This window comes from Zingiber officinale, chromosome 2B (genome assembly GCF_018446385.1).
Source record: "Zingiber officinale cultivar Zhangliang chromosome 2B, Zo_v1.1, whole genome shotgun sequence".
Classification (NCBI taxonomy): Eukaryota; Viridiplantae; Streptophyta; class Magnoliopsida; order Zingiberales; family Zingiberaceae; genus Zingiber; species Zingiber officinale.
The window spans coordinates 5,094,115-5,120,054 of NC_055989.1; the positions used below are offsets into that span (position 1 = coordinate 5,094,115).

General features: G+C 38.0%; 5 protein-coding genes across 5 annotated transcripts; 3 read left to right on the plus strand and 2 right to left on the minus strand.

Annotated features, from left to right (window-relative positions):
- Positions 1-3,165: 3,165 nt before the first annotated feature.
- On the plus strand, positions 3,166-4,608 carry LOC122045162 (actin-depolymerizing factor-like). The gene is made up of 2 exons (XM_042605263.1): positions 3,166-3,462; positions 4,252-4,608. Exons 1-2 carry the CDS (start codon positions 3,215-3,217, stop codon positions 4,400-4,402), a joined length of 399 nt encoding a protein of 132 aa, XP_042461197.1. The 5' UTR covers positions 3,166-3,214; the 3' UTR covers positions 4,403-4,608.
- A 3,946-nt stretch (positions 4,609-8,554) lies between these two features.
- On the plus strand, positions 8,555-9,177 carry LOC122045165 (auxin-responsive protein SAUR71-like). The gene has a single exon (XM_042605266.1). It carries the CDS (start codon positions 8,621-8,623, stop codon positions 8,972-8,974), a length of 354 nt encoding a protein of 117 aa, XP_042461200.1. The 5' UTR covers positions 8,555-8,620; the 3' UTR covers positions 8,975-9,177.
- A 699-nt stretch (positions 9,178-9,876) lies between these two features.
- On the minus strand, positions 9,877-10,769 carry LOC122045164 (LOB domain-containing protein 4-like). Its single transcript, XM_042605265.1, has 2 exons — positions 10,401-10,769; positions 9,877-10,336 (listed from the first exon to the last, which is right to left on the minus strand). The coding sequence occupies exons 1-2, from the start codon at positions 10,623-10,625 to the stop codon at positions 9,995-9,997; spliced, it is 567 nt and encodes a 188-aa protein (XP_042461199.1). The 5' UTR covers positions 10,626-10,769; the 3' UTR covers positions 9,877-9,994.
- A 2,883-nt stretch (positions 10,770-13,652) lies between these two features.
- LOC122048949 (putative proline-rich receptor-like protein kinase PERK6) lies at positions 13,653-16,048 on the plus strand. Its single transcript, XM_042610454.1, has 7 exons — positions 13,653-14,105; positions 14,183-14,686; positions 14,790-14,876; positions 14,968-15,038; positions 15,113-15,189; positions 15,273-15,414; positions 15,498-16,048. The coding sequence occupies exons 1-7, from the start codon at positions 13,703-13,705 to the stop codon at positions 15,918-15,920; spliced, it is 1,707 nt and encodes a 568-aa protein (XP_042466388.1). The 5' UTR covers positions 13,653-13,702; the 3' UTR covers positions 15,921-16,048.
- A 151-nt stretch (positions 16,049-16,199) lies between these two features.
- On the minus strand, positions 16,200-24,397 carry LOC122045167 (pyridine nucleotide-disulfide oxidoreductase domain-containing protein 2-like). Its single transcript, XM_042605267.1, has 17 exons — positions 24,049-24,397; positions 23,820-23,981; positions 23,220-23,399; positions 22,891-22,948; positions 22,751-22,801; positions 21,495-21,577; positions 20,966-21,053; positions 19,910-19,954; positions 19,769-19,843; positions 19,629-19,697; positions 19,056-19,171; positions 18,245-18,357; positions 17,637-17,716; positions 17,204-17,324; positions 16,932-16,998; positions 16,628-16,780; positions 16,200-16,543 (listed from the first exon to the last, which is right to left on the minus strand). Exons 1-16 carry the CDS (start codon positions 24,327-24,329, stop codon positions 16,645-16,647), a joined length of 1,725 nt encoding a protein of 574 aa, XP_042461201.1. The 5' UTR covers positions 24,330-24,397; the 3' UTR covers positions 16,200-16,543; positions 16,628-16,644.
- Between the last annotated feature and the right edge of the window lie 1,543 nt (positions 24,398-25,940).

Here is a 25,940-nt window from a genome sequence, read left to right on the forward strand (position 1 = left end):
ATTGGGAAATTTTATTTTATTTTCTCACTACATTATACATGCTAAATCCCATGTTAATACATATACTTGGTCTTGTTAAATGTCAAACTATCCACTGAACTAGTGGTGCTATAATCTCCCTCATTGTTGTTGGATAGATGATAGAAGTGAGGAGGGATGACAATTAGAGGTACTCAGTCTTTTCCTTACAAGGAAATCATCAACAAAAGTGAAATTGTGGAAACTAATGAAGGAATACATCTTCAAGAGACACAACGAAACCCACCTTCAAAGAAAATAATTTTACTCACGGTTCAGAAGTCCTCATCATGGTTACAATAAGATTCCATGTATAGTTAAGAATAAGGTTCTTGTCATTACTGACTCTCATTTCAAAAGAAACTAAACAATCAAGTAAGCTACTTTTCAAAAGTTTGGCAGATACCTATCTAAGTATTTGTTCTAGAGGCAACTTCAAGACAAGCATGCACACACTTACAATACCTAAGATAGAACTAATCCCAAACTCGAAATTTCGAACCTTTGCTGTAAAGACTAGAATTCAAAACGATCAGTATGACTTGTGTCCAACATGAGTGTGCTTGAGCTTGTAAAAAACCCTATTGTGTCTCATTTAAGTCTTGACTCAGTTATCTAGGCCCCAACTCCAACTTCTTCCCTAGAATGAAGCCCTAGTTGGTGATGTGAAAGGTATCTCCTACCATATCCCCCCTTCATGAATTATGTGTACACTTGATCTTGACTTGTTGTGTTGCCTAAGATAAATTTTGCCCTGTAGTGAAACTAATACAAACAGGGAAACCAATAACATAGAAAAGGAAATGACTTGGAGAATAATTGGAAAATACTCTGGCTGCAGTGCCTTGTATTTGTCAACAAACTCTGTTAAAGTATGCGTGCTATTAACTTAATATTATCATGGCATGAGGGTGGAGCTACTCCAAGCTTGATTATGTTGGAACTGGCTAGTTTCATAGTGGAACTGGACCTCTCATGCAATCAACTAGGATTGGATCCTGGACTGAATTAGATATTGGGCTTTTACAGGGCATGAAACATTGAGTGAGGGAGATCAAAACAATCTCAATTATCTCCATCGATAATGTAGTAGTTTATAGGCGAATAAATTTTAGATGGGGGAGTATTACCATTTTTTTTTTCTTCTGATGAGCATCTAAATTATATCAGGTTAACCAGTTAGTATCTGTTTGTGTTATGATATATGGTCAACAAAATAAATTTTATATTAGCAATTATAACACAAGGAACTCTATCCTTATCTTCACCTTGAAAGACTATAATATTATCATTGCACAAGTCATGTATCATCATGCACCATCATTTATGTTTTGTTTACTCCGAAGTGTGGATTGAGGAAGGACAGAAAGTAATGAAGGAAAAAAATCCAACAGGGAAGGGAAGGGAAGAGAAAAGAAAAAGGAGAGGGAAAAGAAAAGAATCCTTTGGGATGAAAGAGAAGAAGGAAGAGACCGCTCGCTTGCTCACGGGCAAGCTCCCTTGGCTGCCTGCTTGCGGGCGACCCCGACTGCTCGCCTACTCGTGGGTGAGCGCCCTCGACAGCTTGCTCGCATACCAGCGCCTCCTGTCGCTCGACTACCCGCCTGCTCGTTGCTCTGACGAGCATGAGGTGGTTGTGCAAGGATGCCCACACGGAATAAGGCAGGGCAGCCGCACAATGCATCCCCCGCGTAGAACTGCAGACCAGCCGCGGCTTGAGTGGTTGAGGCGGAGATGGGAAGGAAAGTGGTTCTGTCCAATTTGGGTAGACAAAAACTTGTTCACAAATGAATTGAAAGATGGATTCGTAAATCCATCCGTTGATTATTCTGTAACAAGTAAACAAGGGACAAAATAAACAATCCATCCTTTTTTATGAAGTAAACAACGGAAGGTTTTTCCCGCGAAAAACTTTCATTAGTTTTTAAATCCGTCCTTTCAAGTAGACAAAGCATTACTATTTTCCATGCAGACTTATGATTTGTTTACTCTATGATGGCAAAAGGCGACTACGCTCACCCCCAACACCCTCGCCAACCCGTTGCAAGGCCAACATGGAGGAGGTAAATCACGTGTCGCTAGCCTATGAAATAGTGACTAGCGCATGAGGGAGGCATTTACCTCGGTTATGCCGAGATTCGAACCTTAGATCCAATGGTAGCAGCACCTCATGCGCTAGCCGCTAGACCATCTTGAGGGGACTATATGCTTTGTTTACTCCAAAGTGCGGATGAGGAAGGGAAAGAAATTTATGGTGGAAAATTATCCTGGGAAGAAGAGAAGAGGGTGAAGAAATCTCTTCCTTTGCATGCTTGTTTATCTTGATAGAGGAAGGTGGATACATGCGACGTAATTTTGTAAATAAAAAAAAGGGTACATGCGTCATTTTTGTGTGTGTACATGATGTAATTTTGTGAGTTAAAAAGGGTACATAGCATCATTTTTTTTTTTGTATATAGTGTAATTTCGTGAATAAAAAGGGGTACATGCATCATTTTTTTTCCCATTCGTTGTTTTCCGTCGGATTTGATGTGATCGATTTTGGCTCTAAAATTATCCGCTAATGGATTGCGTTTCTCTTCCCTCTAAAAATTTTAATGAAGTAAATGGTGAAGACTTTTCCATGCGGAAACTTTTTCTTAGTTTTACTTTTTGCTCTCTCAAGTAAACTGACCATTATGCTTGATTTACCTTTTTTTATTTATATACTCTCCTCGTAATGCTAAAACTAAGAGTGAAGTGCATACATTTTTTTTTTTTTTGACCTTTCAGTGACTGTTCCAAGGTAATCTTGGTATTCCTATGACTTGGAAGTTTAAACTTAGCTGTGGAATTGAAGTGTATATGTAATTAATAGCAAGATATATCTATCCAGCGTCAGTCTTGGTTGCAAGGACTTCATATAATACAATTATATTTAACTTCTGTTTTTTTTTTTTTTTTTTTTTTTTGTAAATTGGCTATAATTGTGAGACAGTTTTATGGTTTATATGTATATGTATCCATGCCAACTTACTAAAGAATAGCTTGCTTTGTATGAATCCTTCTTTTGTGTAGATTTGATAAACTAAGCCCACAATCAAGTGGGCCATAGATGTCTCATTAATGTTGAAGTAACGTCTCTCTCCTTGTAAACATATTACCTATTTTGTTATTTTCTCTTGTTAATTGATTTCAGTCGAATGCTTCCTCTGGGATGGGTGTTGCTGATGATTGCAAAAATATCTTCTTAGAGCTTCAGAGAAAGAAGACGCATAGGTATGTGATTTTCAAGATTGATGAAAAGCGAAAAGAAGTTATTGTGGAAAAGGTTGGGGCTGCTACTGAGAGCTATGATGAATTTATGGCTTCTCTGCCTGAAAATGATTGCCGTTATGCTGTCTATGATTTTGACTTTGTTACTGAGGAGAATTGCCAAAAAAGCAAGATTTTCTTCATTGCCTGGTGAGTCTCCCCGTGCCATCATTCATCTTTAACATGGGTATTATACCAGCATGAAAGATTTGTAAGGGGTGTCTGGTTGGTGAGTTTGAAAATGAAAGAATGGAATGTTAGTAAAAGATAGTGTTTGAATTGTGGATTTGAGAATGATAATTTGGGAATGATTTCAGATTTATGGAAATCAACCAAATCCATATAACTAGGTGAGTTTCATTTCTATTATCATTATCATTCTCATTCCGCCTTATTATCAAACTCATACTCATAGTCATTCGAGTCATTTAATCAAACGTCACCTTAAATTCAAAATCGTTTCTAATCTAGTTAATAGAGTTATATTCAATCATTTTGAGCACTTTATGGAAAGTGATAGAACTTTGCTGTAGTTGATCATGCAAAAACTTCAACAGATTTGGCCAGCAGAAGTCTTTGGATTGAATGATAAGTAAATCATATGAGAGCATCACCTCTGCTATACATTGGATATCAGTGCATACTATATTAACTGCTATCAAATTGATTTTTCATCAAAGTTAGTCACTATCATTTATGATGGTACACTGACAATCTCAAAAAAGAGTTCTACAGTTTGATCTAGATTCATGAGTATTGTGAGTTGTCCAAATTTTCACTAATCTGTGAATCACTGATTCATCAGAAATGTCCATTCCCATGTGAACTTGACCAGTTAGCCTATGATTGTTTTGCATTCCATGAATTGCTCGACTTTAATAATGTATAACTTTACCTGATTCGTACAAATTGATGTGTTATATTTCTTCTGGGCATCAGGTCTCCAGCTGTTTCTCGAATCAGGGCTAAGATGCTGTATGCAACCTCCAAAGATCGATTCAGGAGAGAAATGGATGGTGTCCACTATGAAATTCAGGCTACTGATCCAACAGAGATGGAACTCGATGTTCTTCGGGAACGTGCGCATTAAAGCAGATCTTCAAAAGGGCGAGCTGGAACTCGATGTTCTTTGAGTTAGCTTCATGTCCACTCTTTGCTCGCAGCTATCTCAGAACACTATTAAATATGTACAACTTTGCCATGCTACTTGATTCTGTTAACCATGTATTATCTGAAGCTTACATTGGTCGTTGATGAAACCGTGTGAATTGATACCGGATCTCTGAGACTTGTTTACATGATTATTGTTCCTGCTCATTTTCATTTGGCGTCTGTGCCACTTGAGATAGCTTAAATAGTCCCATCCCCTATGAAATCTTAGAACGGTTCCGCTAAAGTTACTCTTCTACTGTGCAATTAATCTGATATTTCCTCGTTTTTCTTAGCAGGGTCTGACTTCATGTATGTGTGGGTGAGCTCTAAGTCGATAACTTTTACTTCAATAATTAATCAGAAGAATGATTTTTTGTTGGATTTAGCACCCATTTCTCCTTCAGAAAGATGCTCCAAATCCTCAAGAGTGTCGACAGAGGTGAGAACGAACTGAATTGGAGATCTTGTTCACTTAAATTGTCCACTGATTCCTAAGTGTTGTATTTGTAGGGTGGTTATGGGACTTTTGTAGGGTGGCTTTATTCCTTCTCAATATGTGCACTTTCTTCTTCGTGTGGTATGTGACCTTTCTTCTACGGTTTTCCTCCCTTTTGAATAAATTTTGTGTTTTCAGAGGTTCAGTTGATGACGACTATATGCAAAGTAACAATTATGAACAAATTTAGGTATGATCACCTCTTAAAACTCAAAATACCACAGGTATATAAAGTTTGCAATACTTCAGCAGCTCATGCAAAAGACGATGAGACGATACTTAATAGTTTGAAAGAGCATATACACCGACTTTGTATAGCATCAAAATTTCTTAGTGGGTCTAATTTAACTCTAGCTTGGGAAGCTATTAGCTGATTAAGGCATATTAGAGCAATGATATCGAATAAAAAAACAAACATGATCTAATCTAAAGAAATTTGAGCATATGTTTTATTAGATATTTGAAAAAAAAAAACATAAAACATGATATACACGAGATGGTGGGAAGAGTTCTAGCATTTCATTTTGCTTCAGTGGAAAAAGGAAAAAAAACAAAAAGAGAGAGAGAGAGAGAGAGAGAGAGAGAGAGAAACTGATTGATTTTGATATTTCAATAAACGCCAATCCACCATTATTTATCGCAAAAATTGAGTATATATATATATATATATATATATTTATTTATTTGTTTATAGCAACGTTGGAATATTCTTTTCTTTTTCATCTGGTGCCCAATACTTTTTTTTTTGTTTTTTTCTGCAAAGTTGTATCGTTATTCTCTTCTTGTTTTTCATCCTTATTATAAATCCACGAAAGTGACTGAAACTATGAATACAAAATTTTAATTTCCACGTCAAAGCTGGTGTTGATAAATCTTATTATATCCCTTAAATCATACACTTTAGGCCTTTAAATTAAGCTCTGACCGTGTTTATTATTTATTGTCATTTTTCCATTTTTTTTTATCTCAATAATTAATCATTTCAATGAATTAAGAAAATAACATTTATCAAAATAAGAGGGTCAAGTCAAGTAGGTTTGGATTGTACTTGGATGATTCATGTTTTGAGAATTGGAATTGTTGGTAGGACTGTAAATGAACCAAGTATTTGTGAATAAGTTTAATGTTCTGTTTGGTAAGAGTTTGTTTATGTTCGTTCAATATACATAAGATTAATTAAATAAATAAGTTTGAACAGTTCGTTAAATTAAATAAACAAGCTTGAACATGTATGTGTTGAGCTTGTTAACGTCCGTGAACAACGTCCATGAATAATATTCGTGAACAATGTTTATGAACTATATTAATTAATAAAACTCTTTTTAATATGCTAAATAAATAATAAAATAAAATAAACAAATAAGTTTAAATTATCAAGTTCAGTAACCAATTAAACAACTAAAGTTTTCAAACAATCAAACAAGCTTGAATTAAGAGCTCGATAACATCTAAACAAACCAAGTTCAAGCCAAGCTCGAACCAAATTTGAATTGAGAGCTCAATAACATCTAAACAAGCTAAGCTCAAGCCAAGCTTCATTCAAGTTCAAGCTCATAAGAAATAAACCAAGTCAAGCTTGAACAATCATTTCAAAAGTTTGGTTTATTTTAAGTTCGGTTCGGTTACCTTATCAAATAAGTTTGAATACCCAAAAACTCGCCTTGATTCAGCTCGTTTACAACCCTACTTGTTGGTTGGTCATGTTTAGTGTTGAGTCGTACTTGCCATGACACAACTGATGACTTGGGATTATAAATTCACCCATCCATACAATCACACCTTCACCTCGTTATCACAAGAGCGTAGTCGAGTCGGTAATCATATAATAGATTTATAGTATGGAACAAGGGTCAAATCCTAACGAAGTTGGTAAAAAATGCCCTCCCACGAGAGGCATGTTCGGTACCTGATTTATTCTCTCCTAGTATCATTTGATAGTTGAGGAGGGACCGTCAAAATGACGGATTTTACCTTTTACAATATGTTGAATATAAAATTAGTCTTGAGTTATAGTACAATGATATAATGGTAAAATACTTTTATAGTTAATCAAACGTTCACGAGTCAATTCTTAATTACTGTGCATTGTGGAGCGATGAGCTATTCGTACTTTTGAATTTAGCTGAGTAGTCTATGAAAAATTTCTAAAACTTGGATACCTAAATTACTAAAAAAAAAAAAAAAATTAAAACAAGCAAATCTAATTAAATAAAAAAAACCAATGAAACAAAGCATATTTCATAATCAACTATAGAACCCTATTCCTCCGATCCTCCTCCGTTTCAAACTTTCAAAAGACATTGAGTTGAATTGTTCAAAATATTCTTCTTTTCCCACCATGACAAAGTGGATGGGACACAATCTCTTTCTTCTACTCTTTCTTTATCTTATACCTATTGAGAGCGAGTGCCACATCTAACTAAATAAATAAATTAGTAAATATAATATTAGATAATTAAAAAAAGGGAAAATTGAAAATATCACGGAACCGTACCACGATGACTACGGAACCCTAAAAAATATATTATATTCTTCACCCACTGCTTTGTTTAAACATATAAAATATTGCCATTATCTTCTGAAGAACCTTGTTTTTCTTTTTCCTATTTTAATATTAATGTGATGAATAATAGTTCATAATTATAAGATTCATAGAATCCTAGTGCTTATGGTTACTTATGAAATCTTTGTAGTAATCACTCACGGAAGCTTCCTCGTGATCACTTGTGGAAAGCTTAGTCCTCAAGCTCCACTAATGAAATAAATAAATATCCTAATTAGTTGGCATCCAATTTAAGTAAGATACCTATAATTTTAGATAATCCAAAAAAGCATGCGATCCAGTCTATTAGTATTTTTATTAATATCTATTGCTTGTTCAACAAAAAAAATATTCCTTTAGTTGACTCATAAAAAAATTATTATAATAAACTTTTTTTTTTTAAGAGTATGGGCATGCAACATGCCTATACATTAATTTTTTTTATATAGATTTATGCGATTGCATTGTGATAATATTTTCTTGTACAACTTGTATCGAATTGAATTTTAAAATTGGATAGAAAAAAAAAGAGTATGTTCACCTCGATTAAGGGTGTCAATTTGGATGGGTCAAATCAGATTTTTTTTTTTTTAACTTAATCTGAACTCGAGTTTAACTCAAAACCTCTAAACTTGAACCCGAACCTGATCAATCCGAACTCAATCCGGATAATCCAAAAATCCGATTCAAAATTATTATTATTTTTAACTATTTTTCTTATATTTTTTCACTTGTATTTAAATAATTCATCATTATCATACAAACACGATATTAATATACATAAAAATATCTTAATTTTTAAAATAAAATTCAACTTAACTAAAAAAATTCACTAAACCCTATATTTATGTCAACATGGTACAATCTGAATTCGATCCGATTCAAACCAAAAATTTTAACCCTTGAATCCGAACTTGACCCAAATCTAAAAATACCTAATCCAAACTTAATTTTTTTTGATCGACTTTTCATCCCCGACCCCCATTATTTTATTTATTTTGATTTAATTTTTTTTTGGACAGCTAAAATTCTTCAATATTTTGCTATAAAAAAACATGCCTCCAAATTAAAAGGAAAACCACTCGGTGGTTCCTGCGTATCGTCGGCGAAAGACGACGATGATGTGGCGGCTGTCGCGGGTGGCGGACTACTCCCAGTACGAGGCGCTGCAGCGGCGGCGGGGGCAGCGGAAGGAGCTGCCGGGGGAGCCCGGAGCGGGGGCGGCAGCGGAAGGCCACGTGCCGGTCTACGTCGGGGAGGAGACGGAGCGGTTTGAGGTTCCGACACGGTTGCTGAACCGGCCAGCCATCGTCGAGCTGCTCCGCCGGTCCGCCCAGGAGTACGGATACCAGCAGCGGGGCGTCCTCCGCATCCCCTGCCCCGCCTCGCTCTTCCGCCGACTCCTCGCGGCCGAGGAAGGGAAAGCGGCGGCGGCGGCGGAGGGAGCGGAGGAGGAGCTGCTCCAGTCCTAGTTCGACGAGCGGTTCCTGTCTTCTTTCGACCGGAGTTGAGCCGGCGAGTCGAAGCGGGAGCTTCGCTATAGATAAGCAGCCGCCGGCCACGGAGTGTGGTTGTGGAAAATAAAGCTCTGGCTATCTCTCTCTTTCGATCTTATTTGTCTTGTCTTCTTCAGACATGTTAATATATTAAAGCTAAGATTTTTGATAGGCGTTCATCTCCTGGTTTAGGGGACATGGATTTCCATGAAACTCTTTGCTCGATCTCCTCAAACTATTAAATTATGACAAGAATTCACCGCCATTTTCTCAAAATTCCGAAGTAATAGTTGAAGTACAGCAATCTTTTTTTTTTAAAAAAAACAAGTCTTCGTAGAAGAATGAAGAATTTCGTATTTCCAATACCCAAGAAAGTTTCGCAAAATCCAATTTTTGGCAACAAAAACCGGAAAAGGAAGAATTTTGATGCAGAATCGAGGTCCATTAATGGCAGAGAACGTACTGGCGGGAGCCGACAAGGCATAGGATAGCGCGAGCAGCAGCATGGTAGAGGAAGAGGAAGAGGAAGAGGAAGAGAAAGAGGAGGAGGGAGTGAAAGACGAATAAAGTGCAGAATATGCCGGCGATCTCGCGGCGGCGAACAGAGCAAACCCGGAATTCACGGACGGCGACGCGCCGGGCGACGAGCTCCTCCTCTTCCTTGATCCACAACTCGAGGAGGAGTTCTTGGGCGGCGCTCTCAGCCAAGTGGTGGAACCGGTGTCGTTGCTCACGGTACAAGAATTCCAACGCCGGCGACGCGATTCTTTCTCCGCCGGTGGTACGATTTACTTTGCAACGGTCGAATTGAGCCTCTTTCGACTCAGAATATCAACATTACGAATTGCGCCAAGTTCACGATCGATACTTTGAGATGATTTAGACAAAAAACCTTAATATTTCATCAGATTTTAGAAAAGGTTAATCTAGGAAAGGGGTTACGCTCGATTGTTCTTGATTCCTTGATCTAGAAGCTACTGCGAGCAGTAGCAACAATCAACCAAACCAAATTGGCGGCTGATCTCCCAAGTTGGACTCCTCCACCACCACCATGTCCAGCGCAACCACCTGCGACGCCGCCTTGTCCTCCGTCCCGGCCGAGGAGCCGGCCGGCGCGGTGGTCGGGCGCTGGCGGAGCGCGAGGCAGCACGCGGCGTGGCCGAGTCGGAGGTGGACCACCTGAGCTTGAGCCATGGCGAGCTGCGCCTGCAGGGCTTGGATTTGGCGGTGCAGGGAGGAGATGGCGGCGACGCAGCCGTAGACAGGGTCACGCAGCCGGGCGTTGGCCTCGTACACGAGACTGCTCACCGCGTCGCCTCGCTGCCCCACCGTCACCTCCTGCCGATCCAACAATTAGCAACGAAGATCGATCTATTCCCTCCTTTTGAGGTTTGGCTTTCACCTGCAAGAGCTTGCTGATGTTGCTAGCTCCGAAGACTCGGTGGACGTTGGCGAACTTGTGCGGCTCCTCCGCCGGAAAATGCGGCGCGAAGATGCAGTCCTGCGCGCACCGCCGTCTCAAAAGCTTGCAAGCGGCGCAGGGAGAAGCAATGCTGCTGCTGTTGCTCTTCTTCCTTCTCTCCTTGCTCATCACCATGATATATATCCTCCTCCTTCGCGCGATCATTCTATAATTGGGATGGAATTTAGGTGCTTAATATACGAGAGAGCAAGAACAGGGAAAGCAAAAAAAAGCAAGAAGAGACACAATGAGACGAGCAAAGTAAAGCAAAGCCATGGAGATTATTGAGGATCAATTAAGCTAAGAAATGATTCGATCAAGGCAAGTTTGGATTTTGATTATGAGAGTGCATCCTCCATGCAACAGGCTTTATACAGATTCAAACTCATTGTTTAACCTCAAAGTCATGCGACTGATCACAATTTCGAGGAAATTATTGCTGGTATCTCTTTTTCTTTTTAATTGAAGAAAAGCACAAAAAGTGTTCTTACTTTTGCTCATCGAGCAAAAGAGAGAGAGAGTTTGCATGCGCAGTAGTAAACAGTGTTCCTGAAATATAATTACAGAGCTTCTTGTGTTCTGTTCTCTCCCTCTCGGAGCTGCATTCAATGGAGGAGAAGGCAATGGCGTGGCGAGCTGAATGATAGAGCAGGCCGAAGTTTAATAATGAGATGGTGGTGACCGGCTTCACTTTGAGCACAATGATACAAACGTGTTCTTGTAGAGTTATTGCCCTCCTCTGAAATGAGGAGGAACAACAACACAAAAAGCTAAGAGAGCGTTTTGGATATTCCTATTTTTATTTTTATTTTTATTTTCTGAATAATACATATTTTTTGAAAAATATAAAATAATTTCTATACTTTCTCTATTTTTCTAGAAAATATTATCCATTTTTTTTTTAGAAAATAGCTGTGTGCTCTTTATAAAATAAAAATGAAAAACATATAAACTAAACGCTGCCCTAGACAAGATTGAGTTGGTTAGTGTATAGCAGAGTTGTTATCATAGGGTAAGAGTTCAAATCTCGACAAAATTGAGGGGAAACAAACCCCTCCTTCACATTGGCAACTATAACTTCTCGATTTACCTCCTCACAAATGGTCGTGAGGATGATAGATTCCACCTTTTTGCTATCATAAATTTATCTCCCTTCTAAATTAAATGAGACAATCCTAATAAGAAGAATTGTCACTTTTTACTGTAATAAAGAAAATAAGCATTTTAATATGGAAGACCGTCAATCTATTAAAAAAATTTAAAGAAATTAGAGGAATATATATATATTTTAAAATATAGAATTTAATTTTTTGTGATATTTATTATTTAGAATTAGAGTTTCTATATATTTTTTTATTTTGATAGGAAATATAAATAATAATTATTAAAATAAAGTATATGTACATGAATAATACCATTTTCTTTCTAGTCTATACTCTTCTAAGTGTTGACTAAAGTAATAGTGAATTTGGGGTGACGGATCTGGTTCACATAAATTTTTCATCGACCGTTAGGATAAATCAGTAAGCGCTCGTAACGAAATGACACCAAATTATCATCCAGACATATGTAATTCAATCTCCAGTTACAACATATTTATAGGATTTTTTTTTAAATGGGATGCATAGCTATAAGATGCAAAACTTCTGGGACGTTCATCGTGAGCACTTTCTGAATTACTTTGTCAGCCGATAAAAAAAATTCTATATGGGACAGAGCGGTTCAATGTTACCTGGTTATAGTCTTCTAAATTGATCTCAAAGCATATACTCTATACCTCACAAATCCTTCTCAATTATTTCCCTTTTTTCCTTCATCAATTATTAACTATTGATTACTCATACAAAAGCTGAATTTACAAATAAATTATAAATATTATTTTGTTTACTCGCGTCTAGATTTACTACTTCAAATGTTGCTTGATTATATGTCAACTATAATTGATACAATATTGACAATTATATTGTGCTTGTCAATGCTAATCTTTGATTCTTCGAGCACAACTTCTTACAACTTCTCTATGATATTCTTCTTGCCTCCTTAATTATCCATTTTAGTTAATGATTCATCGGTGCCAATGGCATAATCAGGTTGAACAATTGCCCTAGGCTAAAAATGTTGAGTCCAATAAAGCCCAGCCTAGCATAACAAAATTGAGACCTAAAATTATTGGGTTGCTTGCTGGGTGAGGCCTAAAATTGCTGGGCATTGCTAGGTTGCACTGGGCTAGAGCCCAGCAAAGCCCAGCCCTAGCTACGCCATAGCCAGGTCTTATAATTATAGGATATATTAACTTAGGAAGATAAAATTTTGGACAAAAACTACGAAGGCATTTTTTTTTTCCCCCAAAATAGTAAAGAACATATTATTATGTTGATTTTTTCTTATGAAAAGACATTTTATTTTATGATTAAAATAAATTTATGATTTAAATTATTTAGAGCTTTTGAAAAGACATTTTAAATGATATTTTTTGAGATTAAAATGAATCTGTTACGAATTCCACTTCACAATTAATTGTAGATATCTAAACGAGTTTTGATTTGAATTCCACTTCATAATTAATTGTAGATATCTAAACGAGTTTTGATTTGATATATTATTCGTTCCGTGGTTCAATCCGAGTTAAAAATTATGACATATTAAAATTTAGTATTTTGTAACGGTTATAATTATGTGATAGCTCAGTTATATCAACTATGATTTTATAGTTAATGCGCCTGACAAATTCAAAATTTAGATAGGAGATAAATAATATTGAATGACAATTATATCATTTTATAAGGGGTGTCATATCCTTTTGATAAAAAAAAATAACATAGGACGTTAAAAAATGGGAGCTTTCTAAACTTTAACCCTAAAATTTTTGAAAGTACGAGACAATATACATAGAAGAAACAAAGAAACATAGATCGAGTGGTAGGCATGAAGCAATCGATCACCACCCCCAAATTAGTTACTACTTCAATTGAAATTGGACGATGGTCATCATCACACTTTGCCTTCTTTCTTTTCCCCTGTTTTTTTTTTTTTTTTTTCTCTTGGTTTTCCTCTCTTGTTCCTGTTTCCAATCAATATAATTCTATCGTCTTGATGATCTTGATTGGGATTGGAGGAGGCATTAGCACATCAATTAAATTATAGCTTTGTCGTATAACAACAGCTCAGAGGATCTTCTTCTTCCTCGTTTCCATTAATCTTCTACATTTTGTAGAGCTCGAGCAATTTGAGGAGGAAGAAGAATGAGAAAATTGTCTTCTGCTCCGTCACCGGATGATTCCCCTCCGCCGCAGCCTCCCTCGTCGTCCAATTCTCCACCTCCTTCAACCTCTGAGAGTCCACCACCGCCACCGCCAGTAAAGTTAAAGAACAATGAGGACGATGGCTCTTCACCGCCGCCGCCGCCGCCGCCGCCGCCACCACCACCTCCGCCACCACCTCCAAATATGTGGTGGCGGTCATCGCCTCCGGAGGAACTAACACCCCCTCCCCATTCAAAAGCACAAGGCGACATCAATTTGCCCATCCTCATCGGGGCCGTGACAGGCTTAGGCCTCTTTCTAGTGCTCATGCTCGGCCTCTGCATATGCTGCTTGAGGAAGAAGAAGAAGAAGCGCCATGATCCAACGCAACATCACGCGGAAGGTTGGTCGTCATGCAAACGCAAAACGCTCGATCGATCGTCTAATGGAAAATATACCCAACAAGTTTCATGTTTGTAGACACTGATGGCTTTTACATCGACGGGCGATCGCAAATCGTGAAGCTCTCACCTCCTCCTCCTCCTCCTCCGGGTTCATCGCCGCCGCCGCCGCCGCCGTCAAGCATGGTGGCCGCCAGTGATGCAAGCTCGGCCTACTCGGGGCCCCGTGGACCTCTCCTGCCTCCTCCCTCCCCTGTCATTGCGCTCGGCTTCAACCAAAGCACATTCACCTTCGAGGAGCTTGCAACTGCCACCAACGGCTTCTCGGATTCGAATCTATTGGGGCAGGGTGGATTTGGGTATGTTCACAAAGGAATCCTACCCAACGGAAAAGAGATCGCCGTTAAACAGCTCAAGTCGGAGAGCGGGCAAGGCGAGAAGGAGTTCCGAGCTGAAATTGAGATCATCAGTCGAGTGCACCATCGCCACCTTGTTTCTCTAGTAGGCTACTGCATTGCTGGTTCACAAAGATTGTTGGTGTATGAATTTGTGCCCAACAATACTCTTGAGTATCACCTCCATGGTTAGCACTCACTCTCTCGTCGTGTTATTAAGTATTTTGCTTTAAGTTCTTTTCTCCGTAAGAGGTGGAATAGATTAATGCAAATTTTCACCATTTATTGCAGGAGAAGGGCTCCCGGTGATGGACTGGCCGTCGAGGCATAAGATTGCGCTAGGATCAGCTAGAGGCCTCGCCTACTTGCACGAGGATTGTGAGTTATACGTATGCTTGTTCATGTTTCTTGAACACACACACGCGCACGAGTATCAATTTTGATTTGTCTAGTCGAATTGCTCGTGAAGGTCACCCTCGGATTATTCATCGGGATATCAAGGGCGCCAATATCCTTTTGGATTTCAAATTTGAAGCCATGGTAAGGGCGGGCATTTGGTTCAATAGTAAATTTCAAATTTGCTTGAGAATTAACCCATGAAAGAACACATCCAGGTTGCTGATTTTGGGTTGGCGAAGCTATCGTTAGACAACTACACTCATGTATCGACTCGAGTTATGGGAACTTTCGGGTGAGCGTGAAGCGTGCTTCGATAAGTGATTTGCCAAATGGTAAAATTTTTTTGATAATTTGAGGCATTGTCTTCCTTGCTAGGTATTTAGCTCCAGAGTATGCATCGAGTGGAAAGCTAACTGAGAAATCCGATGTCTTTTCGTTCGGAGTGATGCTTCTTGAGTTGATTACCGGGAGACGGCCGGTTGATAGCTCACAGATGGAAGATAGTTTGGTCGATTGGGTTAGCATGTTTAGCTCGTGCATGAGTTATTCTTACTTGGTTCATCGAATTAAATTATGCTCATTTTCCTTGATTGATACTAGGCTCGACCTATTCTCTCTCAAGGTCTGGCTGATGGAAACTACGATGTGTTAGTTGATCCTCGCCTAGAAGGTAACTATAACCCGTTCGAGATGGCACGCATGGTAGCATCTGCGGCTGCTTGTATTCGCCATTCTGCGAAGAAACGGCCTAGAATGAGTCAGATTGTTAGAGCTCTAGAAGGTGATCTATTGAATGAAGACTTTGGTGAGGGAGGGAGGCTTGGACCCAACATGCTCTTCAGCTCAAGCTCCGATTATGACTCGAGCTCCTACACGACTCCGAAGACCAACCGAGTTAAGAGAGTCATAGTAGCCAGTTCTGAGTATAGCAGCGAGTGCAGTGGACCGATCAGGGAACACGAGGGTCATCGATCTGCGTCGAGCATGGACTCTCTTCCGAGTCAGAACCCCAAAGAAGTATAGCTCTTTGAGGCAAGCTAGTCAATTCGGAACCTAGTCGAGGTTAATGTTGGTAGAGGAAAGGTCTTTTTCTTGTTTAAATTTTGATTGTATAGCTCATTCATTTGATCTCTCAGCTTTGTAGCACAAGTATATAGAGAAAGGTTGAACAATCTTGTTTTTTTTTAACAATTATTTTCTTTACAATAGGTCATTTGTCATTAACCTTCATCTTTGTCGCAAAATTATACTTTACGAGGCAAGCTCAACTTTGTCCATGCAAACCAAACCAAAACAGCAACAGAAACAAGAACATCAATAACATTAATAAATCGCAAAGCAATTGCATACATAACTTACAGATCTTATCGTTTTATCGAAGAGCATACTAACATGAATTTTATTACTACTGCTTGAGCTACAAGAACAGATCAAGTTACCATGTCACTACCATAACTTGGTGAGTTTTTAAATAGGAATGCAACTAATGCATCAACATTAGGCAATCGCTATCGTCCATGTCTACCTCTCGTCTCTTCAAATGGATACATCAAAAGATCCATCAATAACACGCCGAAGCAGGGATTAGTACCCATAAGAATATGGTTCTCTATAGGAAAGATAGCTTGTTGCCATAATTGGATTTGCTGTCAGTAATTGAAGCAACTAACCAATAAGTAGTTGATTATCGCAATGCATCAACAAACAAAACACATCTCTTAATCCCTAACCTGTGTTGAACAGAGATCTACTTCTTCGTGGACTTTAGGTGTTCAATGACAACAGAGGCAGCATTGCGACCAGGTGCCCCCATTACGCCACCTCCAGGATGTGTACCACTCCCGCAAAGATAAAGACCCTTCACAGGTGTTCTGTTACCTGACCTGCAAAAATAAAAGTTTTCATGGAACTGCAATAGAGCACTGCTAATGCTGTAATCTTATCAAAATATGCTTGCTTCGGTTTCCAAAATGGAAAACTTCTCTGAAGTGCTTCTGTTATTAGTAAATGGCGTAGAAAAGACAACATGCATACCAGCCTTTGATTGGCCGCATTAGGAACAAAGAATCCAAACTCATGGCACCATGGAATATGTTTCCGCCTGTTAAATATGTACCCAAGTAAGATATCTAACGTTGGCAATTCCTGAGAACATTGCTTGTCTAAGGGTACTGATAACCAGTATCTGAAAAAACTTTATCTGATTTGCTGAGAAGAAGATTTTCTTGAAAAGTTTGACACATTTAGTAACTCTCATGGTATTTTTGCCTAGATATGGATAATTTATATCAGCTTCTGAAATTTACCTGTGAGTCCAAACTCTCTTTCAAGATCAGGAGGAGTCAACATGTCATACCCAATGATGGAGGAGCTGAACCCAGGCGCATACTCGTCAATCAATGAGAAACATCTTTGAGCAAATGATTCCTGAAATGAGTATGTTATCCAACAACTAATATTATCAGCAATATTTCTCACTGTGTAACAGCTTATAAGCAATGAGAAGCTAGTCAAGGAATGCCTTTTCATAATTCAGTGTATAAGTGTCAATAGCTTCGACAGTTGCCATATTTTCTATTTTCCTGAACAGATATTTCAAAAGGTAAAAGCACGAGTAAATTCATGTAAATTCGTGGATATTCCATTTGCAGGAGTTTTAATTTCAATAAACTCGTTAAAAAGCAAAAACACATGTGTAACACATCTTTTTGATACATAGAGAGGAGAGAAACAACTCACTCTGATGCTAGGGTCTTGCCAAGTTCCTTCAGAAAGTTTATAAGGTGTATACTGGACAAAAAGATTGATCACATGCTGACCTAAGATTAAGAAAAAATATATTGTAAGTTACTCATAATCAACCACATCATATGAGAACAACGAGATAGCAAAAGAACTTCGTGCAATGATTGCTGCCCTTGCTTCTGCCTATATTTACCCAAAACAAGTAGTGTAGTTTATTTGTTGAATACCGGGAGTACCAAGGAAATTCTATTTATAGTCAGAACCATTCCATTTATAGTCAACTTCAGTTTTATCCTTTGATCTTGTAAGAACGTCAAATTCCTTGTTTTCCTATTTGCTATATTATACAAGCTTCTAAGAATCAGTATTTTTTTTATTATCAATTTCAAGTAAGGAAAAAAAAGGACATAAAGGTGTATAGATATTTTATCTAAAAATCCTTTTAGAAAAAAGATCAGTGAGAATCATACATCCAGGGTCAAACTTATTTTGGCACATCTAATGCCATCTCAAGCATAAATTTTGAAGTGTTTGTAAAAGAATAACTACAATATATAGATCATATTACTGAAAAAAAAAATTAACATATGCATCTGTCATACCAGGTGGAGAAATGGTGTGATCCAAGACAGAAGGTATTGTCATTTCAATGATTGGTCTTCTTGATGGTATGCCATTAGAAGCATCTCTGCTAGCTACATCAATTTCCTCCATGCTAAAAACACAAAAGAAAAGGCAATAACTTTATTATGGTTCAAACTGCATAGCAACCACAGAATACCCCTAATATGTTTGCACAATTATATAATGAAGTTTGTATCAAACTAAAATAACAAACCCCATGTTAAAAGCATCTCTGCTAGCTACATCAATTTCCTCCATGCTAAAAGCACAAAAGAAAAGGCAATAACTTTATTATGGTTCAAACTGCATAGCAACCACAGAATACTCCTAATATGTTTGCACAATTATATAATGAAGTTTGTATCAAACTAAAATAACAAACCCCACGTTATCCAACACCAAGACGACTCATCTAATCGATCAAGTTCTATCTCCAGGAAGCTAGATAACAAAAAGTGACTAATCCTGTGAAAACCAACAATAGTTGGGCCTAACAAGCAGTTTTAATGATTGCCACAAAAACTATTAGCAGCAAATTTGTGCAGATTCCTCATGTTCTTGCATGTCAAATTCCCATTATTTGAATTCCTTTTGCAATCAAGTTTCTTCAAAGTTAGTCACAAATGCATGAAGTATTAGAATAACCATGGATGTTGTAGAACAATTGCTTAAATGGCATGTATAGTCTTATATATGATGGAAATTTAGATGTAGACAATCTATGAGCATGTACGCTGTTGGTTGGTAACAGTGATCAATGAATTACTCTCTTTAACGAACTCAACCTACCTTTCAGATCCAATATGTATAGTACCCATATGTTGAGGACCTGGATCAAGCACATTTGAATTGCAACACCTAAATTGTGGCAACCTAGAAACAGCAAGATTTATTTTGGTTGTTGCCTGTTCAGTGAAATAAAAATAGAATACAGTCAAAACAACAGTTTATGGTTCTTTTCTTGCTTGGCAAAGTAAAGACATGATAATAGTTGCAGCTACAAGCAAACACTAAAGCCTTCAAGAATGTGCAGGGTTACTTCAATACAACATAGGTACGGATGAGTAATCTCATGTTTTGTAATTAGTTGACAAATAGGTCCTTGTCAAATCAGTCGAACCAACCAATCCTGACACAACTTTTTCTTTGAGTATGCACATGATGGAATAGAAACTTGGTTTTTCAATTTTTTAAAAATTTTTTGCCTCATTTTCCAAATATACAATAATAATCTGATCATGAAGATCCAACCTTGATTAATGTATTCTAGATGACATTTTAATGTTGTGCTGTGGAAATTTTACTAATTCATATACAGTTTCTGTTAAAAAGTGGTACTTCAAAATTGTAGGAGGATCTTACTGAGCTGTAGTCAATGTTTTTGATGGCACAGAGAAAATCTTCAGGAAGGATATTGGGAGGTACAAGCTCCTGGATGAAGGTAGAAAACTATTTCAAACACCACCAATGCAGTATGGATGTTAATTAAAATATTGTCATACCACAAAAGTTTTGTAAGGAGTCGCATTTGATAGAACAGCTGATGCATGGATTTTTGTCCCATCAAGCAGTGCAACCTGAGGGAAATAATTTTCAGTAACTAAAAACTGCAATTAGATTAAGCAATCAAATTAAGGGCTCACTCCAGTTGCCATTCCAGTAGCCTCATCCAACATGACGTGCGCAACCTTATAGACAAAACCAATTACTATCAATTTAGAGATTAAAAATTTGCTGAATCATATAAGATAATCACACTAATTTAAGATGAAGAATTACTGACATATCTGCATGAGTCAATGGTGTAGTCAAAAAATTATTTGGGTGGGGTCACTGGAGTTCATGTGTAAACATCTTGACACAAATAGAAAATATGAAAACAAAAAGTAAAACAACATATGAGATGTAATAATGTTCAAAAAGATTTAAAAAAAGGATGACATAGAAAGCGAGCGATGACAGTAAGCGAGAAAGGAGAGGTGATGGGAAGTGAGGGAGGAGAGTGATGGCCGCGAGCAAGAAAAGATAGCGGTGAGAGCGAGCGAGCGAGCGAGAAAGGAGAGAGCAACAATGGCAAGCAAAAGAGGAAAGCGGTAGCAATTAGTTTGGTGTGTAAAAAAATTAGGGCAGCTAGTATTGCAAGTTATCTGTTTTAAAGGAAATATTAAAGTAAAATCAAACAACATATATATATATATATTTTCTGACAATGAGATTGTTGGACATTTTATAATAGGTATAATGTTTGATTGATTTAGGTGGCATTTGATTAAATGACTGGAATGACTATGGGTTCGATAGTAAAGTGGAATGGAATGAGAATGGAAATGAAACCCACCTAGTTATATGGGTTTGGCTGATTTTCATAAATCTGGAAATCATTCACAAACCCACAATCCAAACACTATCTTTTAGTATCATTCCATTACCTCATTCCCAAACCTATCAACCAAACACCCCCTTAATATTATCCAATATAAAACTTAATACCACTAGTACTTAATGCTTGATCAAAAATCCAGTGGGGTGGTCACTCGACCCCACTAGATATACAGTAGCTACATCATTGGCATGAGTTATTAGTAAAGTACTTAAACAGTTAAACAAAGTAACTTTTTGCATCCCAAAACTTGAATGCAATGGGAAAGATTTAGAAGTGTGCTTATAGATGGGAGAAATTAATATTTCTGAAAAATTACCTCTGCATTAGTCACAATATGGGCGCCTGATTCACAAGCAGAATTACTAAGAGCCTTTGATACTGCACCCATTCCTCCTTCAACATACCTGCAACAGAAATCCATCTCTCTTGGAGCACACTTCTTTTCTAATGCTTGAAGAAAACCATACGGACTTGCTTGATGGGTTCAAAAAGAAGAACACAAAAAAATCTAATCCCAAACAAAATGAAAAACTCAATCAAATGTAAATTAGTAGAGTCTTGCTTAAAAAAAGTTATACTGAAAACACTAAGAGACTTGAATTTCAGTTGAGAAAATCAAGCAAAATATTCAACATAATGCTTAGATGAAATGCCTAAAGCAACTTCATATTATCATATATTATATCACCTGACCTTTATCCATAAGCAAGCGATAATGTATATCATATATAGGAACTGGCATAAGGAGGTCATGTTGTTCATTCTTAGGCTAAATGCTTGATATATCAAACATCAAATCATGCTTTTGAGAGGAATATATGGCAGATATGACAATATATACATACGACCAAACACCACGTTCTCCATCAGTCTCTCCCATTACGTGATGTAGTAAGACATATCCTGAACCTGGTGTATGAACACTTGCCTGCAGTAGAATTTTGATAAGAGAACAAACTACATGAGCATTGATAGAAAATAGTTGTGTAGTGTGAAATTACTTCGAACTAGAAAACTAACAGTTGACTTCAGCCAAAAGGACCATCGATCAAGCAAAAAATACAAGCCGTTGTGTGATAACAGGAGGAGGAGAAACAATGGAGAATCCATAGAGTACCCAAGAAATTTTTCTTAATCAACTACCTTATTGCAGTATCCAGAGTTTAAATGTTTACTTAATACAAGAGACACTCAATTTAATGGCATATAGTCTCGCATGCAACAATGCCTCATTAACAACAACTAATAATAAAATAACAGCAATCCTATTTTCTTTACAGCTTTCACCAAGCATCAATATGAAACACTTTGACCTCCCAAGATGCACAATCAATCTTACATTATATCAAACCAGTATCCTTCTGTGTAGCATTGACACTCCAATTTTTTTTGTAAAGTGTTGGACACGGACACAACACGCAAATACACGTGCCGGATATGGCAAAAACAGTGTCATTGACTTTTATAAACTTTGACCAGTCGGATACGGCTGGATACAACTAGGACACAGATGAGACACGTTTCTGGATACACTTGGGCTCAATTGCAAAAAATTAAAAGTTGCAAGGTTAAATTGAAAAACAATAAATATCTGAGGACTAATTAATAAATAAATTAAATACTTAAGAAGGCAGTGTTGGTGATGAGACCGATATGGATATTTGATTTTTTTTACTTGTTTAGGATGGATTGGGTGCTTTATATTTTGTTATGTTTACTTTTTGTTTGTAATGCATATTATGATTGATGTAATGTGGTTTTCTATTCTAGGATTTTTAATTTTTAATACTATATATATATATATAATATTTTTTTACTAATTGTTGTATCCTAGCCATACCGTATCTTATATTTTCAAAATTTTGTATCTGTGCCGTGTCCGATACGATACCCGTACGCATATCCATGCAACATAGGTGTCCTTGAATGAATTTACTTTTCTATTCCTAAAGCATCTGACAGGCATCAAGCTGCAAAATAACTTAATTACATGTGCAAAAAAAAGGAAAAAATATACTACTTAATAAATAAATTTAGACGCAGATTATTCCTAGTTGCATAACCATTGATAATAAGATGCTGCTTGAATGGATATTCTCACCGTAGTTCCAATAACAGCATCTGTGGCCAGTGTTGCCTTTAGTATCTCAGTCTGCAATATGCTAAAGAAAATGAGGGATGAATTGCTACGTTAAATACTTGCTGAAGCAAATTTATGGACAAATCCACTAAGAAATCAACCTCAAACCAATTGTTCAAAACCTTTGATGCGGGAGAAAGCAAAAGATCCATGAAATCCCTACCAAAAGTAAGATCAGTTAGGAATAGGAAAATAATATTTGTAATGCACTCTGCCATCAACATTGGATAAGTGACCAATGCGGTGACTTGAGCAAAAGTAGTTTAAGCATAAGTTTATCGAACACATTATAGAACTCCCAAAATGCTTTTGCACTCAAAAGAAGTTTGGAAAAGCATTCCTGAAGAACTAGAAAAACCAAAAATTTTGTACTGATTCGATGTTAAAAAAAAGTTAAAAGTGATAGGTAATGAGTAATGAGAACACTCACAACATATCCTTTTGTCCTAATGTCACAGTTTGTTGGACAAGATGGCCCCAAAATGTGGATTTTCGTAATTTATCCTTCAGTTGACACATTAGGGATGAATGATCATGACTGATTTCTGGAGTTGGTGAGTCAAGAAGATAGTCCATAAATCCACAGAATTTCTTTAGTTGCTCTTCATATCTGAATAACAGAAGAAAAAAATTCATAAATTTACATGCTTTCAGTTATTGAATTCAACCAATGGTCTCCATTGCATACGATATATTTGTAAAAGCATAGAGGCCCCTTTTATATTCTCAAAAAAATTATATTGGTAAACAATTTGACATCCAGCGTGTGCATTTGTTTGGGGAGATCGTTCTACACGAATATGAACCTCTATCATACCATAGGTGATAGATTGACAGACAATATGGAAGCTATTTCTAGATGATGAATCAGATTGTTACAAATTGGTCGTAAAAAAAAACATGTCTTTAATTAGTTGAATGGGTGAAGTTTACCAGCAAACAGCAAATTTTATGTTCTTTCATCTTTTGCAAAAGCAATGATGCCTAGAATAGGTAACGATTAGAACAGGAGATGCTAAGAGGATTTCACCTTGGAAAAGATAAAGCGTCCTTCTTTGAGAACTTGGCAATCTCCGAATGGTTGAAATCAGCATCAGGGCCCAGAAGAAGGTATTTGCCGTCGAGGCAAGGGGTGAACGACGACGGATTCCTCCGAAGAAGCTTCAGGCCGTGCCTCGCCAACTCCAAATCCCTTCAGATACCCCAAGTTAATTGGACAAAGGACGAGATTTCCAGAGTTGCGAATGAGAAGAGAATACCGGATGATGGAAGGACGGAGGAGACTCTGCAGGTAGCTACACCGTGAGAAGCGAAACCCAGGAACAATCTCCTCAGTGACGGCGGCGCCGCCAAGGACGTGTCGCCTCTCAAGGACGGCAACGGAGAGGCCGGCACGGGCGAGGTAGGCGGCGGCAGTCAGGCCGTTATGGCCGCCTCCGATCACCACGGCGTCCCACTTCTTGCTTGACGCAGCAGCGGCGGCGGAGGAGAACGCCCGGCCCATGCGCCATGGAGCGAAGGCTACGGCCGATCGCCACATTGCTCGAGATCCCTGCTTTCACTGCGAACGGTGGGAGGAAAAAAAAACGGCATTCTACTGAACCGCCGTAAGGTATTATCCAAATAACTTACCAACTTTCATAATACCTAAATTATCAAATTGACTTTAAATCAAAATCAATTTACTCTCCTAAATTTTGCGCCATCAAATTTAAATTTAATAGCATATATTAAGACTAATTAAATTAAGAATATAATTTTAAATTTTTACTATATCAATTTAAAATTTTACTTTTTCAATTTAAGTTATAAAAAAACATAAATATTGATGCGGTGATGATGAGGGGCCCCATCCAACGGAGGATAATGATCACGGTGGAGGTCAAAGTCAAGGCGGTCAACACGTAGATAGCATCGGCCGGTCGGGCGAGCATGTCTCGACTGGGGGAGAAGGTTCTGGTACGATCCCGCCTTCGACATGGGGAGGTGTCAAATAACCGACGCTCAATGGAGTACTGGACGTCGAACGGAGGAGGAGACGATGTGCAGAAGTCGGGCCGAGCGACTACCCCTCTCGGCCAAGCAACAGAGCTCGACATTGGCAAAGCGGAACTCGGTCGAGCGGCTACCCCGCTCGGTTAGACAGCAGGTTTCAGCATTGGCAGAGTTCAACTTTGACCGAGCGGCTACTCCGCTCGGCTTGGCAGCAAGTCTCGATAGTGGTAGAATGGAACTTCGGTCGAGTGGACACACGCACAGGAGTAGTGTGGTTCTGGCCGACTGGACGGGACACTGGAGTGGAGAAATTCCGGCTGAGCGGCCAACCCGCTCGACCTAACAGTACACTTCCTCTGATATCTATCGACATCCTTTTGGGAGTTGGTGTCGCATACACCATGTTGGTTGCTACTCGGAAAACTTAATGATTCTACTGTACAAAAAGTTTGTACAAAGGTCTGAACCTTTTCCTAGCTACCATGTGTTCTTTTAAATTAAACTCGGATCGCCTGCGGAACTTAACACGTTTGATCCTAAGTTTAATTTATTTGTTCTTTTAGGTTTAGACTTGGATCTCCTGCAGAACTTAACACTTTCGATCCAAATCACCTAGGTTATTAATTCTATTAAATATTAATTTCCAAAATTGGCTTCCAGTACTGACGTGGCGAGGCACATGACCTTCTTGGATATGGGAGCAACCACCACCGACTAGACAAAGCCTTTTAAGGAAAGCTAATATTTAATTTCCTTAAATAACTTTAGGTCAACTGAAAGAATAATCAAATCACAAGGAAAAGAAAAAAACAAAAGAACACAACATCGAAAACAAATTCGAAATACTAGAATCGCATGCCTCTTGTATTTGGTATTTTTTTACAAAGAAATAAAACTAGCATGATGCGGAAAAACATTACTAGTTATACATTTCTTTTGAAGACAAAGACCTCTTGATCTTCTACCGTATTCCTCTTCTAACCTCGAACGTTGTGTGGGCAACGATCTTCCGAGATGAGAACCACCTTTCCACCTTCCTTCTTTCTTCTAGATTTTGGCCACAATAAATTTCTTCAAGGATGAAGAATTTCGGCCACCACCAATGCTCCAAGGGATGCTAGAGACGAGGCTTGCTTTCTCTTCTTCTTCTCCTTCC

Excerpts from the sequence above, each read along its gene's own strand:
- LOC122048949 (XM_042610454.1), top strand. The coding sequence starts at position 13,703 with ATGAGAAAATTGTCTTCTGCTCCGTCACCGGATGATTCCCCTCCGCCG. Across the intron at positions 15,039-15,112 it reads ATTTCAAATTTGAAGCCATG|GTTGCTGATTTTGGGTTGGC; the intron begins GTAAGGGCGGGC and ends GAACACATCCAG. Across the intron at positions 15,190-15,272 it reads CGAGTTATGGGAACTTTCGG|GTATTTAGCTCCAGAGTATG; the intron begins GTGAGCGTGAAG and ends CTTCCTTGCTAG.
- LOC122045167 (XM_042605267.1), bottom strand. The coding sequence starts at position 24,329 with ATGTGGCGATCGGCCGTAGCCTTCGCTCCATGGCGCATGGGCCGGGCG. Across the intron at positions 21,054-21,494 it reads GGAGAACGTGGTGTTTGGTC|GTATGTTGAAGGAGGAATGG; the intron begins GTATGTATATAT and ends TTTCTGTTGCAG. Across the intron at positions 18,358-19,055 it reads ATACATATTGGATCTGAAAG|CATGGAGGAAATTGATGTAG; the intron begins GTAGGTTGAGTT and ends TTGTGTTTTTAG.
- LOC122045164 (XM_042605265.1), bottom strand. The coding sequence starts at position 10,625 with ATGATCGCGCGAAGGAGGAGGATATATATCATGGTGATGAGCAAGGAG. Across the intron at positions 10,337-10,400 it reads ACATCAGCAAGCTCTTGCAG|GAGGTGACGGTGGGGCAGCG; the intron begins GTGAAAGCCAAA and ends TTGGATCGGCAG.
- LOC122045165 (XM_042605266.1), top strand. The coding sequence starts at position 8,621 with ATGATGTGGCGGCTGTCGCGGGTGGCGGACTACTCCCAGTACGAGGCG.
- LOC122045162 (XM_042605263.1), top strand. The coding sequence starts at position 3,215 with ATGGGTGTTGCTGATGATTGCAAAAATATCTTCTTAGAGCTTCAGAGA. Across the intron at positions 3,463-4,251 it reads AAGATTTTCTTCATTGCCTG|GTCTCCAGCTGTTTCTCGAA; the intron begins GTGAGTCTCCCC and ends TCTGGGCATCAG.